The sequence below is a fragment of the Sus scrofa genome, chromosome 6 (assembly GCF_054392235.1).
Source record: "Sus scrofa isolate SSC_HxYL_T2T_F1_AM1 chromosome 6, Sscrofa_HxYL_maternal_Yorkshire_Landrace_v2.0, whole genome shotgun sequence".
NCBI lineage: Eukaryota > Metazoa > Chordata > Mammalia > Artiodactyla > Suidae > Sus > Sus scrofa.
The window spans coordinates 93,993,795-94,007,740 of record NC_139388.1 but is presented as its reverse complement, the minus strand read 5'-3'; the positions used below and the strand labels follow the sequence as shown (position 1 = coordinate 94,007,740).

The following is a 13,946-nucleotide window of genomic DNA, read 5'->3' as shown; positions in this document are numbered from 1 at the left end:
GTTGCTGTGGCTGTGGCCGTGGCATAGGCTGGCAGCTGCAGCTCTGATTCGACCCCTGACCTGGAAACGTCCACAGGTCCCAGGTGCAGCCCTAAAAAAGACCAAAAGATCAAAATCAAAATCCAAAAAGTAATTGGCCTGGTCTGCAAAATTTCTTGGAACAACTGCTAAAAAATATTCAAAGTGCCTTTTCTGAGACCTTTTCCTTTTCACGACCACTGGTTTCTGTAAATAGGTTCATGAAGAATCTGTCCTTCTTTCTTACAGGATATGATTGGGCAAATCAAATGTGTAACCATGACCAGGCCAGAAATGTCACATTTAAAGACAAATTTCATTTAATTAGGCATGACAAGCCTGACAGGAAGAAACGAGGCCTGTCTGTCCTACATGGGAATGCTGCCTCCCCAGCTTTCTGGAAACAGGACGGCACCTACTCCATGGCTTGTGGAATCCCTGCCATTCAGGTTATGAAAAAGTCATTCCTGCTAACATAGAACCACTGACAAACTTGAAAAGATGGTACCCTTCCCGTTTCACGTAGCACAGGCACAATCTGACAAGAGGTGAATTGAATGGTTCTAGATTCCTGACCTTAAATAGGAAATTAGAGCGATCTTAGATTAAACAGTACGATAAGAAAACAAATTTTTCAGGCGTTCCAGCTATGGCAAAGTGGGTTAAGAATCCAACTGCGGCAGGCAGCTTGGGTCTCTGCGCAGGCGTGGGTGTGATCCCCAGCCCCGTGCAATGAGTTAAAGGATGCCACATTGTCACAGCTGTGACATAGCTTGCAGCTGCAGCTCGGATTCAATCCCTGGAACTTCCATATGCTGTGAGTGTAGCCATAATTTTTTTAATTTAAAAAAAAAAAAGAAAAAAAAATTTCACACACATACAGATTAAAATTATGGGCCAGGGGCTTTACAAAGTCCCCTGACAGAAGTTAACGCTCAAACCTTGGGGTCACATGCTCTAATTTCAATAACCATTTAGCCAGGAGGACTTTGTTTCTAGATCAGCACCTCGTTACACACAGCTATGCACATAAAATTAGCCAAACTTAAAAAAATAAATGCATGACAAAACCAGGAAGTTTCTGAAACAAACCTACGTGGTCAAATCCATGCCTCAGGGGGCGTGGGAACAAGAAAAGCAGACGGAGGCCATGTCCTGCTGCTATCGGGTCATTTGTCTCTTACTATCAAACCTATAGGCCCCCAAGTCAGAGCAACAGCCAGGACATCTTGCATCCTGGGATAAAGTGTACAAAGACAAGGAGAGACATGGATAAACCACCACCACCACCAAACAAAACCGAAGGTCCCTCTGTCTAGCCTTGGTCCCTGAAACAGAAAAAACCCTTGAGGACTCTCTGTGAGCAACAAACTCCACAACCAAAACAATTTTACCCCTGACTTTCACAAGGCTGATATTGGCAGACGCACAGCCGTGCTGATAGATAGGAGAACCGGCATGTGAGAAAATTGCTGTGCTGCTTCTCCTCTGAAGAGAGGAACTGTAATTTGGTAACCTTTAGTTTTTTGTTTTTTTTTTTTTCTTTAAATACCTATGGTATTTTTATTTGGCAAGCCAGTCTTTCTGAGGTCTATCCTCTCCTACAAAAACTCTTCTTTCCTGAAAGCATGTGTATCTCTGAATCTCCCTTTCACACATGCGACTGGACTGTACACCCTAAGAGGGCAGGAATGTGGGTCTGTGCTGTTCATCACTGTATTTCCAAGCACCGAGGGGCACAGCTGGCATATAGTAGAGACACTGTAAATATTGGTTAAGTGGATGACTCATGTGCCCTCTAAAAGCTAGTTCTATTTATTCCACAATATTAAAAAAACGCCTCAAGGCTTATTATGTGCCACCCACTGGGGATGTGGAAGTGGAGGAGACCAGGCCCTTGCCTTCAAGAGCCCCCAGTATACTGGGGCGGGGGGGGCGGGGGGCAAACGACCAGGCAAGTATAAGATGGTCTCCCACTGCTGGGATGGGGAAGCCCAGGGCCTGTGGAACCAGATCAGGGGAGTCCAGGAGGACTTCCTGGAGGAAGCTGGACTGAAAGATGGATCGGAGAAGGTGAGAGAAACAGGGTAAAGGAGGGGGAGAGTGTTTCAGGTCAAGGCCATGGCATGTGCAAAGACCCACAGACGAGAAATAGCAGGAAGGGAGTTCCCATTGTGGCTCAGTGGTTAACAAAACTGACTAGGAACCATGAGGTTGTGGGTTCCATCCCTGGCCTCGCTCAGTGGGTTAAGGATCTGGCGTTGCCGTGAGCTGGTGTAGGTTGCAGACAGGGCTCGGATCCCGCGCTGCCATGGCTCTGGTGTGGGCCGGCAGCTACAGCTCTGATTAGACTCCTAGCTTAGGAACCTCCATATGCCGCAGGAACAGCCCTAGAAAAGGCAAAAAGAAAAAAAAAAAAAAAAGAGAGAGAGAGAGAGAGAAATAGCAGGAAGGGCAGTGAGGTAGTGAGAGCTGAGGCCAGCGAGGTCCACAAAACCTGTATCATAAAAGGCCTTGCATGCCAAGCAAAGGCCTCTGGTCTTGATCCCCTGAGGGGAACAGTCACCGAGAGAAGGTCCTTGTCCCTCCTTGCACCAGGAGCAGGTGCTGCAGCAGGGCAGCACCAGGCAGGCCACTTACCTGGTGTGCTGTTGGAGGTGGGAGAGCTGTCGGAAGGACTTATCACAGTAGGAGCAGTGGTAGGGCTTGACGCCCAGGTGGATGCGCAGGTGCTGGGCCAGGTAGGAGGCGTTGGCAAAGGACTTGGAGCAGTGCGGGCACTTGTGGGGCTTGGCCTCTGTGTGCGACTTGGAGTGGATCTGCATCTCGGACTTGGTGAAAAAGGTCAGCGGGCAGACCTTACACCTGTGGGGCGAGAGGCAGGTTCACACCTGGTATAAGATCCCCCACGCAGTGCCTGGGCAGCTCAGGGGAGACCTTCCACCACAGAGGGACCTTGCCCCAGGGGTAGAGCTTCGCTGTGAGGGCGGACTCCCAGCCTGGATACCCTCTAATCCGGAGAGGAAAGAGGAGGCATATTTACAGCAGGCTGGGGACCTCGAAAGACTGGCTGGTGAGCCATGGCTCGCCGGGCGGGGCTCCAACACTGCCGGTGAGAAGTCCTCCACCCTGACTGTGCTTTAGAATCCTCTGGGGAGCTTTCTAGAAAGGCTGACCCCAGGCCCTCGGCATGTTAGGTCAGAATTCCTGTAGGTGTGCCCCGGCACTGGCACTTTTGGAAATTCGATGCTAAGGCTGAGGCTTGGGAACACTGCCTGAAGACAGGAAAAAACAAATTCTCACGATCCCAGGCTGCAGGTGGGGCCGCGCCAGCCAGAGACCATCGTTGAAGGGGTTGTGCGTGGGGCTGGCCAGGAGACCCCGCCCACTGGACCGTAGCCCCGCCCCCCTCAGCCTCCGGGGAGGCTCTTTCCGGTCTCCCATCCCCCCCTTCTGGCTGGGCTCCTGAAGCAGCCCTAGGCACCCGGCCTCTGTCCCAAGCCCACAAAAACCCCCTCCCACCAAGACCCCCACCTGTATGTCTTGCCCTCCTTGGCAGTCTCGCCCGAGGCCAGGATGGGGTAGGGGACTACGAGGACAGGCGGCCCCCCTGGGTTCTCCGCCTTGATCTTTTTCCGGCCGCGCTCAGACTTGGGGGGGCCAAGCAGGCCGTGGCCCTGGATTGTCTTGATGGAGTCCAGGAGGGGGGGGCTGGTGATCCCTGAGATGAGGGTGGGGGACGAGGCGATGAGGCGGCTCTGGCTGGTGGTGGTGGGTGTGGACGGGGTGCTAGTACCCGTGCCGGCACTCGACTCAGACGTGCTCACAGCAGGGGTCCGGGAGGAGAGCCCCAGACCTGCGAAGACATGGGGGACAAGGGTGAGGGGTAGCTGCAGAAGCCAGCTCAGTCCCCGCCACCCAGCTATGTGACTGGCAGGTCACCAGCCTTTCTGAGCCTCCCCTTCCCTTTGTAAATTATTACTCAGGGGTAACTAAATGAGAGAGAGAGAGAGAGAGAGAGAGAGAGAGAGAGAGAGAGAGAGAGAGAGAGAGAGAGAGAGAGTGTGTGTGTGTGTGTGTGTGTGTGTGTGTGTGTGTGTGTGTGTGTGTGTGTGTGAGATATGCCTTAGATACCTAAGGACTAAACTGAGTCCTGTTATCTATGACAGGGGCACTGTGGGAACCATTCAAACAAGAAACAAGCAAATCCAAGATGTTCACTACTGTATTATTTATGACAGCAAAAATTAGAGCCAACTGAAACATGCAATATTAGGGAAGAGTTCAATAAATTGTGATCAATCTCCTCTACTGAACAGTAACTACCCATTAAAAAGAAGATTGTAAAAAAAGAAAATTTTAAGGCACAGAAAAAGTTTTAAGTAGGAGATGGAGATGCAGCAATGGATGGTAGAATTAAGCGTAATTTTAAAACAATTTTTTTTGGCCTAACTGTACTTTCTGATTCTTTAACAATGAACTTTTCCTCTTTTTTTATTTCTGTAATAAAAGTTATTCTTCTAAAAGCAAGGAGACCAGAAAACATCTACGATATCAGGTTAAGTAGACAAAAAGATGAAAATGGTAACAGATTAAAACTATGATTTAAAAAAAAAATCAAAAATTTGTGCATTGAAAGGACTAATATCCAGAGTTGGCACAAGCATTGTGTGTGTGTCATACATGCTGGGAATGTTTATTTATCAACCTTAATGGAGGGCGGTTTGGCAACAGTCACTTAAATTTCAAATGTACATAATTTTTGATGAAGCAATGCGGATACTTGAAATAGCTCATAAAGAGATCTTTGCACATGAGCACAAGAATTGGTGTACTTGAACCTTTCATACAGAACTGTGATCAGACAAAACTAAACACAACCTACTTGTCTGCAGCAGGGGCTATGTGAAGAGACGTGGTCCATCCTCGATATGGAGGACGGGGAAGCCACAAAAGCAAGACACTTGTCGGGCAGTGATGTAGAGGGAATGCCAGCGTGCTGTCAGGTGAAAAAGCAAATCACAGACAGTACGGACCTATCTATTTAAAAACACACATCCAAACTACATATGTATATGCAGACAATGTACGTGTGTGTGTGTGTGTGCGTGAAAGCAAAGGAACAGATCTGAGAAGAGACACGCCAAAACTGTGGGTCTCTCAAGGGAGGGAGAATTTGTTGGTAAAGGAGATGTTCATACTTTATGTATCTGCTTCCATATTATTTGAATTTTTTACCTGGAGAATTCATCCATTTTTTACATCTGTGATTAAAGGATAAAATAAAATAAATTACAGAGAAAACATGAAAAATGCTAACAATAGTAGGACTAGCGTTAATTTTTTATTCCTTTCCGTTTGTCGGCCATTTCCTAGAATGACTATGAATTACCTTTATAATAAAAAATGCACTCAACATGGTTTATGATAGAATGGTGAGTAGGAAAAGAAAGTTAAAGTCATGGGAACAGCCCCATCACAAGCTCAGCAAATCACACCCACATATTAAAAAACAAACAAAAAAGATGGAAAAGGAAGGAAATGGTCTAAAAGGCTGCTGGGTTATGAGCTGGGGATTACGATCGATTTTTTTTCTTAGTTTCTCTTTTTTCCAAATTTCCCTTAATGTGCTTATATTACTTTTTTAATATTACTTTTATAATGAAAAAATAAATTTAATAAAGTAATAATAAAGAAGGAATGTGCAGAGTGGCTGGGGCCTAGGGGAGGCTCACCGGGCCCCATAATTCTTGGGCATCTCTGAGACGGAGGAGGGGAGGAAAGAGGCAGAGGCATCCAGCTGGCGGCGGGGTGAGCTCTCCAAGGAACAAAGGCCCAGCCCCAGTAGTCTCCAGAGAAAGCCTGTCCACCAGGCGCTGAGGTGGGCACCAGGCAGCCCAGCCCCATGACACTGCCTGGGATGTCCTCCCACCCCCAGGCTCAACCTATTCAAGCCTGAGCTCGCATCTTTCCCCTACTCCGTCCTCCTACTTCAGCTCACTTCCATCTCACTGCCAGTACCAGGGGAGTCTCCCTTACCTCCTCTCACTCCACACCCCTACATTGGGCTCAGCACCAAACACACCTCACATCTGCCCCCTTCTGCCCATCCCCTCTGCCACTGCCTTGCCCAGGCCACCACCCTCTCCTGCAACTCTCCCCACCTCCATGCTTGTCTCCCCGCAAGCAGGTCTCCACCTTGCCGCCAGACCCAGCTTTCTAATCCAAATCTGAGTGTTTCCCTCATCTACTTAACAACCTTCCATGGCTCCCACTGCCTGAGGGCAAAGCCCAAGCTGCACAGGTGGCCCACAGGGCCCCTCACGATGTGGTGCCTACGTCCTCTCCAGCATCAGCAGAACCAGGAAGAGCAAAAGGGTTCGCCCACGGGCTCTGGAACCACACTGCCTGCCTCTACCTCTTCACAGGCTGTGACACTGGGCCTCAGTTTGCTCATCTGTTGAATGGAGATGTTAGGCTGAACCACACGAAACTGCTGTTTTTATGAGACAACCTAACAATAGCCGCCTCCCTGAAGGGCCGGCAGTAAGTCAGCAATGCTAGGGACATTCACAGGTGCTCACCTGGAGGTAGCTGCCACACTGTGATTATCATCACCACCACCACCTTTCCGGCCTCCCCACCCGGACACTGTCCTACTTTGCTTTCTGCACACGTTCACTTTGCTCGTGCCATTTCCTCCTGTTGCTCCGCTTCTCTAATCTACCGCCAACCCTTCTTTGCACTGGGACTCCTCAAGGAAGTCTTCCCTCACCCCTCACCCCACAAGCGCAGTTAGCGTTCTCTGGATTCCCGAGGTCCTCTACGTGGATGTGGCTTCCCTGGTGAGTGCTCCCCCGCGGGCAGTGACCAGCCCTCACCCTGCCTGGTCAGCTTAGTTCATTCCAGTACAGAATGGAAGGAAGTCTCTTGGCGGTGACGTGGGGGAGCTTCCCGCACCCACACCCGCCCTGCCCACGCCCCGCCCCACCCTGGCCACACCCACCCCCGGTAGTCTCCACCCAGCCCTCGCCCACCCCGCTCACCCCGCCCAGCAGTACCTGTGACGGTGCTGGTAGCCGGCCGCGCGTGCAGCGCTACGTCGGGCTGCGGCACGGCCTGCGGGTGCAGCCCGGGCACCTGCTGCAGCTTGGGCAGCGACATGACGGCCTGGCTACTCTCGGCCGGCGCTGGCGGCACGAGCAACGGCTGCTGTGACGAGGCCGACGTGGGCGGCAGGTGAGGCGGTCGGATCTTCTCCGCCATCAGCTGCTCCTTGATCTTGTTAATCAGGACCAGGTTGTCCAGCTGCGGGCGGGAGAGGACAGGGACTGAGGGGGCTTGGGCCGCGCCCGGCCCCGTCCCCGGGCCGCCGGGCCACCCCTGGGCCCCTTGCCCCACAGGCCACAGCCAAAGCCCGGGGCAAAGCAGAGCAGCTCCGAGAGGGGGAGGACGGCGGAGGGGCGACGCTCCATCTTACCTGGCTGGGCATGGTGGGAGGTGGGGGCCAGAAGTAGGGGTTGTTAAATCGAGGCTCGGCCATCCTGCGGGGAGAGAGCGACTGTCACAGGGAAGAGGGCCCTCCCCACCGGCCAGGGGCGAGCTCCCATCAGCTACGCCCACTCAAGTCTGGGCCAGTGTCTGGGATCCCTGCCCCCGTGGGACCTCACCCCGCAGCAGAGCAGGCCTCCTACCAGGCCTGGAGAACATCTCCAGGCTTAAAAGTCTGGAATTCAGTGCCTCCCTCAGTGGGCCCCAGAGGAAAAAGACCATACCCAGAACAGAGTAACGCCCAGCCCCTTTCCACCTGGGGTCACCGTTATGCCAGCAGACCAATCTCTAGCCCCCGGGAGGACCCTTGGCCACAGAGTCAACCCAATGGACTCACACAGAAGCCTGCTGTCCAAAGCCAAACTGGAGAGTACTGGGGCACCTTTGTAAATGGCCACAAAAAAGAGAAAACTGCCCCTCCTGGATCCCTGCCTTTCTGACCCATGGCCCCACCAGAACATAGGGGGCAACTTGAGTCATCGGATACGGGTGTTCTGAAGGACGACTTGGCAGGATGATTTACGGAGACCCAAATGATTATAGTAAATTGCCCTCTGACCCAAGAAATGGCACTTCTGGAAAGTTATCCTCAAGAAACAAACACGACTAGGTATGACATTTTACCTACAAGGATTGTCAGAACTCTGTGTTTAAGGAGGGGGTCGAGGAGGCCGAGGCTAGGGCTGCTTGGGGATCCTCAGTAGGAGTACGCAGCGGTCTGTCTGGTGGCCCTCACCTCTGGTGAGTTCTGTGCAATTAGAAGGGCTTTGCAACCTGGGCAGGATGAAGGCTAGGCCTCCAAAGCTATCTTTGTCTTCCAGAGGGCTCAAGTCTTCCTGAGACCCTAGAGTAAGTCAAGAAGTGACTTACAGGGACCATACTGGACAGAGGTTAAGTCTGGCTCCCTATCAAGTTTCTCTCTCTCGTATAGAAATTACTAATTAAGTACCTACTGGTAATGGTCACTTAAATGGAACTGTTTCTTTTGAAAGGCAAGGCTGAAATGAAGTGCCTGTCACTTCTTTTCTTGGCCCTACAAGCTGGAGAAGCCCCTACTTGAGTAGCAGGCAGAGGGCTGCAGGAGAAAACCCTCAAGGATACAATATAATCTCAACACTTGGAGAAAGATCTTCTCTATGAATTATCTCTTGTGATCTTTACATGGGAAGCAGGCACTGGAGGTATGATGACCCCACTTTTTAAGGTACACAAACTGAGGCTTGGAGAGAGGGGAACAGACCTGACCAAGACCACAGGGCTAGGGTGCCAAAGTTGTGCCAGGGTCAAGACTAGAAATCAGATTTGCTCAAGTTGGTTCCTTCAGGGAGTTTGCTTTGCAAACCCCAGTCCTTGGTGAAACAAATATCCACATGCAAAAGACTCAAAACCTGTTATGCAAAAGCCTGGTCTCTCACTCCCAGCCTGGGGGCTGGTTTGGGTTTGAACCTGGCCAGACTGGGGATCAGAGGAGCCTCCTCTGGGGTGCCTGGGGCAGCTCTAAGAGCCCTCCTGCTTCCTCCGCCCACTGACACCAAGCTGTCCTCCCCTCTGCCCGGTTCCAGAAGCATTCCTGCCTGGAGTTGTCCCTGACTGCTCCAGATCCCTGGGACTTCTCCTTTCTCAGAAAGACCTCAACACAAGAGGGATGGGGCTGCCATGTACGAAGTCCCCACCTTGTGCCAGTCACACTGACACCAATAGGCAGGTACTCTCATCATCCCCATTTAACAACTGAGGAAAATGAAGTTCAGAGAGGTAGAGTGACTTGGTCAAGGTCACACAGCAAGTAAGCAGAGAGCTGAGATTCCCACTCTCCAAAGTCCAACTCATTGGTCCCTTAGCTGTTCAGGGGAAGGACAAAGCATGCTGACTGTAGGATTGGGAACATGCCCTGTCTTAGAAGGGTACAGCTGCAGCCCTGTGGGCAGGCATCCACTACCCAGCCATTCAGCAGCCTTCGATCTGTCCCTCCCCTGCTGTTGTCCACTGGGGAAAACGTGAAGGGGTCCAAGCTGTAAAGCCAGGCTGAGGAGGCTCCAGGGCTGGAGGGAAGGGGAACTGGGAGCTGCCTCACAAAGGCCTGGGTACTGGCTACACCTGTCTCTTTCATCTTGGTGTCCCCAGCACCCAGGCCCAGAGGTGATTAACAGCATGTGGTGCATGACAGAATGAATAAAAGAAGGAACAAATAATCAAGAGTTATTTTAAAGACAGTGCCACATAGTTATCTAGTGCTGCCGACAGTGTACAAAGCCCTCTGCAACCAGCAATGTTCTCACCAGAGCCCTAGGAAACAGGGAAAATGTCAGCCCCGTTTTATAGAGGAAGCCAGGGCACCAGGAGGGATGCACTTGGCTCCTGGCCACCCAGGTGGGGAAACAGGAGGGACTACTGTGGACTTCAGCTCTCAGAGCCTCCGTTTTCCTCATCTGTAAAATGGGATCAAAACAGGCTGCTCTGCCTCATTCCTGCCCTGGCCCAGGACTCTGCCCACTGTATCCAACTGCTCCTCAGACAGCTGCGGGGGAGCTGTCCTCGCCCCCTCCTCTTCAGTTCAATGCCAAGTTCAGGCTACTGAACGCTCCACACTTCTCAGCGAGGCCGAGGGTCCTTCTAGCTGGGACAGAGCACCCTCTCTGCCACTTATCAGACCCCCTTGGTCAGGCGGGCGACGACCCTGAACCCTGGCTTGGGAGGCAGGCGCATAGAAAGGGAGTCTCCCCTGATCCACATGGCCTCTGCTTAATTTCTCTGTCCTTCTCTGGCTGAGCTTAAGTAACTTAAAGATTCGGTAGGTGACCCAGGTGCTAGTGTACCTCGACCGGGGACAAGGGGGCTGGGGGGTGTGAGCATTTGCTGAGCCCTTATGGACAGTCAGGCACATTGCCGGGTGTGCAGCAAGGGTATCTCGCATGAGCCCCCTCAACAAGCCTGTGAGGTGGGTGTGCCCTGCACAGCCCTGGGACCTGCATGACAGGGTGGGAAGGGGGCCAGGGCCACACTAAGCCGCTCAGAGCTTGTGTTGAGGGAGATTTGAAGCAGAAGCGAGAGTGGTTAGAAGTGTGTTTAAGGACAGGTGGACAGGGCAGAAGGGCATCCAGCTTGAGCAGACACGGAGGCAGGCAGGTACCAGGCAGGTTGGGGACACTGAGCAGCCACCTACAGGCAACAGAGAGCTGGAGAAAGGTGAGGTGATGAGACAGGCCAGTTGGTAGGGCCCTGGATGCTGAGCTCAGGGCTGGGATGGAATGAGGGGTGAGGAGGCAGCAAGGAGTGTGCTGGGCGTGGGAGTCCGGGAGCAATGCTCTCAGAGGACTGAGGTCAGCGGGAGGAGCCACGCTGGAGGTCACGATCGGGCACAACATGCAGATTGGGCTTCAAGTCCCAGAAGCCAAGACTATGCTGTGAGCCTCGAGGCACACAGCCCTGATCCTTGCAGTGGGACCAGCAAGCTGTCCTTTTGTTTTCTTGCTCTAAAGGTGGAAGAAGTTGGATGGGTCAATGAGTGAAACACCTCCTAGAGCAACCTCTGAAAACAGCACCCTGCCAGCAGCTGGCCCGGCCACCCACCCGTCCATCCATTCGTTCTGTGTACAGCTTCTGGGCTAAACTGGGGACCAGTGCTGGGGAAGCGAAGGCACACAGAAGTGCCCTGCCACCGGGAGCCGGGAGCTAAGCAGAGGAAGCAGACACATGACCCACAAGCTTCTGCAAAAAAAAGAACTTTGCCCATGAGACCTGTCACACACCATCAGGGACCTCCATGCGGTCAAGGCCAACGGGCCATCTTCCGGTCCTATCCCTCATGGCCTCCTGGCCCTCGGGGAAGATTTGTGTGCCCTGAGCCCTGGCTTCTTCATCTTCTCAGTCTCTCTTTCCCAGCCCCCACCCCCAGAGCCTGGGCTCCTCGGGGTGGGGCGGGAGCCTCCCCTCTCCCAGTGGCTTCAGACCCTGGGTGGCCCATCCACTCTGGGACTGCAAATACCAGCCACCGCCCAGGTCTCCAGCCCCAGACCAGGCCAGCCTTCCCATGACCTCCCTGACCATCCATGGGCCGCTCAGACTCAGCAGGCCTCCCCCCAAGAGACTCTTCTAGTCCTCCCTGCTCTAAGTGGGGCATCCCCATCTGCCCTGGTGCTCAGGCCACAGACACTGACCCACAGCAGGTCCCCTCCCTCCCCACCCAGCTCAGATCCACCCCCAGTCAGGTCCTCAGGATTCCATTTCCAAATGCTCCAATCCACTCCATCGTCTGCACGAGTCCCAGCCACCATCTCCTCAACCCGGACCATGAAACAGCCTGCGTTATTTGGATCCCAGTGCACCTGGTTCAGATCTTGGCTCCAACTCACCGGCTGTGTGATTTTGGGCGAGTCACTTGCTCCTACCCCCCCAAGTCAGAACTGAGCAGCCAGAGCCCGGGATGGAAAGAAAGCAGCAGGGAGGACTTCCCAGTGGAGGTGATTTGTGCTTTGGGTCTTAAAGGCTGAGTGGGAGTCGGCCAGGCAGAGAAGGGGTGGGGAGCGTTCCTGGTGGAAGCAGCAGCCTGAGCAAAGGCCCAGAGGTGAGAAGCAACACGGTGGGTGAGGGAAGCTAAATTTAGATCGCTGTGAACTGGGAGTCAGGACATGGGGCCGGGGTCAGGGCCATCAGTCAGGGCCAGACCTAGAAAGGCGGATCCTGAGTCTGAGCCTGGAGTCTGGACTTGAAGCAGTGGGTGGTGGGACAGAATCTGTGATTTAGAAAGACTCCCCCCCCCCCCCGCCGCCCCCGGCAACTCCAGAGAGTAGGCGGGACTGGGGAGAGGAAGCAGGGAGGATCCTGGTTGAAGTCCCCCAGGGGTGGAACCAAAGTGAGAAGCTGGAGGAGAGTAACCAAGGAGGCCTGGCTATTTGGTTAGAGCTGGAGACCATGGAAGCGTGCAGGTTGCCCCGTGCAGTGTGGCCCAGGAGGTCCTCTGGATACAGACACAGACAGACAGAGTCACAGAACATGCAGACAGACAGCACCAAACTCCGACAGACACAGATCTGTGGTCCCAGACGTGGACAGATGGGGACACAGCAACTCCCGTGAGCAGGACCCCAAAGCCACCAGGACCGAGTCACAGATGGATGCTATTGCAGGAGGGCGAGAGCACACAGCCCCCAGGCAGATCTGGAAGGAGGCAGCAAGGGGCACTCGGGGAAGTTGGGATGAACACGATGCCTTCGTCCCCCAAAGAACAAACCCCTCATTGACAGGTTTCAACCTGGAATCACAGGCTCCTTACCTAGAGTGTCCTTTCCCACTTGGTGAACTTCTACTCATCCTTCAAGACCCAGCTCAAGTGTTCCCTCTTCTACGGAGCTTTCCCTGAACCCCCAGTCAGTCACTTCCTCTGTGTTCCCAACAGCACCTTGTATATGGGAATAACAATAACAATAATAACAATAAAATGGCAGCTACCATTGATTTCAACACCTACTACGTGCCAGGCACTGTGCTGAGTATGTTACACGCATCATATCACTGAATCTTCCCGATGACCCTGTGAGATGTGCATTTAACGGAAGAGGAAACTGCAGCTCAGAGAGGTTGACCAACTTGCCCAAAGTCACACAGCTGGCAAGTGATGGAGTTGGGATGCCACCCAGATCTGGTGCAGCACCACAGGGCTATTCACACCCTGGTGTGGTCATGTTTCCCTGGGTGACCTCCCCACCAGACTGTGAGGTCTGAACAGGCAGAGCTGGTGCTCATTCCAGCATCTAATCCAAGGTGGCCTCAGAGATTTAAAAGGTATAATAATATCAATTACCTTTTCCTGAACGCTTACAATAGGCCAGGAATGGTATCAGGGCATTTTACAGCCATTATTTTACTGTTTCAATAGACCATTATACATACAAGGAAACTGAGGTCCAGAGAGGTTAAGTAACTTGCCTAAGGTCACAGAGCTGAGTCTGGATCGGAAACCAGGTCTGTCCATCACCTTTTCCCAGGAGGGTGGCCTCTGAGGCTCGCCTAGCAAGCTCCAAAAAGGGGCAGGGGCACTGAGGAAGGGGTACAACCAGGTGCCAGGCCCTGCCACCTGGAAAGGTTCAGGCCTAGACAAACAGACACAAAAAGAATGGGCAGCCCAAAGGGGAGTGTGCTCAGCCTTACTCGCTGCAGGACAGAGGGTGCCGTTAAGCAACTTTTGTCCCCCGCTCCCCACACCAGACCAGAGATGTTAAAAAGTGAGATGTGCCCAGACCCCCTGGCCACAGGGGAACTAGCTTCCAACAAAGCAAATGGGAGAGAACAGGACCCAAAATTGTCGGGATACTATGATTACAAGGAGGCAAAAATAAAAACCTGCGTCAGAAAAGGCAGGCTGCAGGGAACCACGCCCA

General features: G+C 52.8%; 1 protein-coding gene across 10 annotated transcripts in view; it reads right to left on the bottom strand.

Annotated features, from left to right (window-relative positions):
* Window positions 1–13,946, bottom strand: part of ZNF362 (zinc finger protein 362) — a 41,386-nt gene that overhangs the window by 13,984 nt on the left and 13,456 nt on the right. For 3 of the 10 annotated variants that reach the window (XM_084963783.1, XM_084963782.1, XM_084963784.1), the window contains 6 exons: window positions 13,495–13,658; window positions 12,842–12,967; window positions 7,499–7,562; window positions 7,080–7,326; window positions 3,553–3,874; window positions 2,659–2,883 (listed from right to left, as the gene is read on the bottom strand). In XM_084963783.1, coding sequence (XP_084819909.1) covers window positions 2,659–2,883; window positions 3,553–3,874; window positions 7,080–7,326; window positions 7,499–7,562; window positions 12,842–12,879 — 896 coding nt within the window. In that variant the 5' untranslated portion in view covers window positions 12,880–12,967; window positions 13,495–13,658. Of the gene's footprint in view, window positions 1–2,658; window positions 2,884–3,552; window positions 3,875–7,079; window positions 7,327–7,498; window positions 10,717–11,722; window positions 12,768–12,841; window positions 12,968–13,494; window positions 13,659–13,946 lie in introns of those variants that run through there. The other 7 variants (XM_084963781.1, XM_084963780.1, XM_021095853.2 and 4 more) reach the window with 3 other exon arrangements.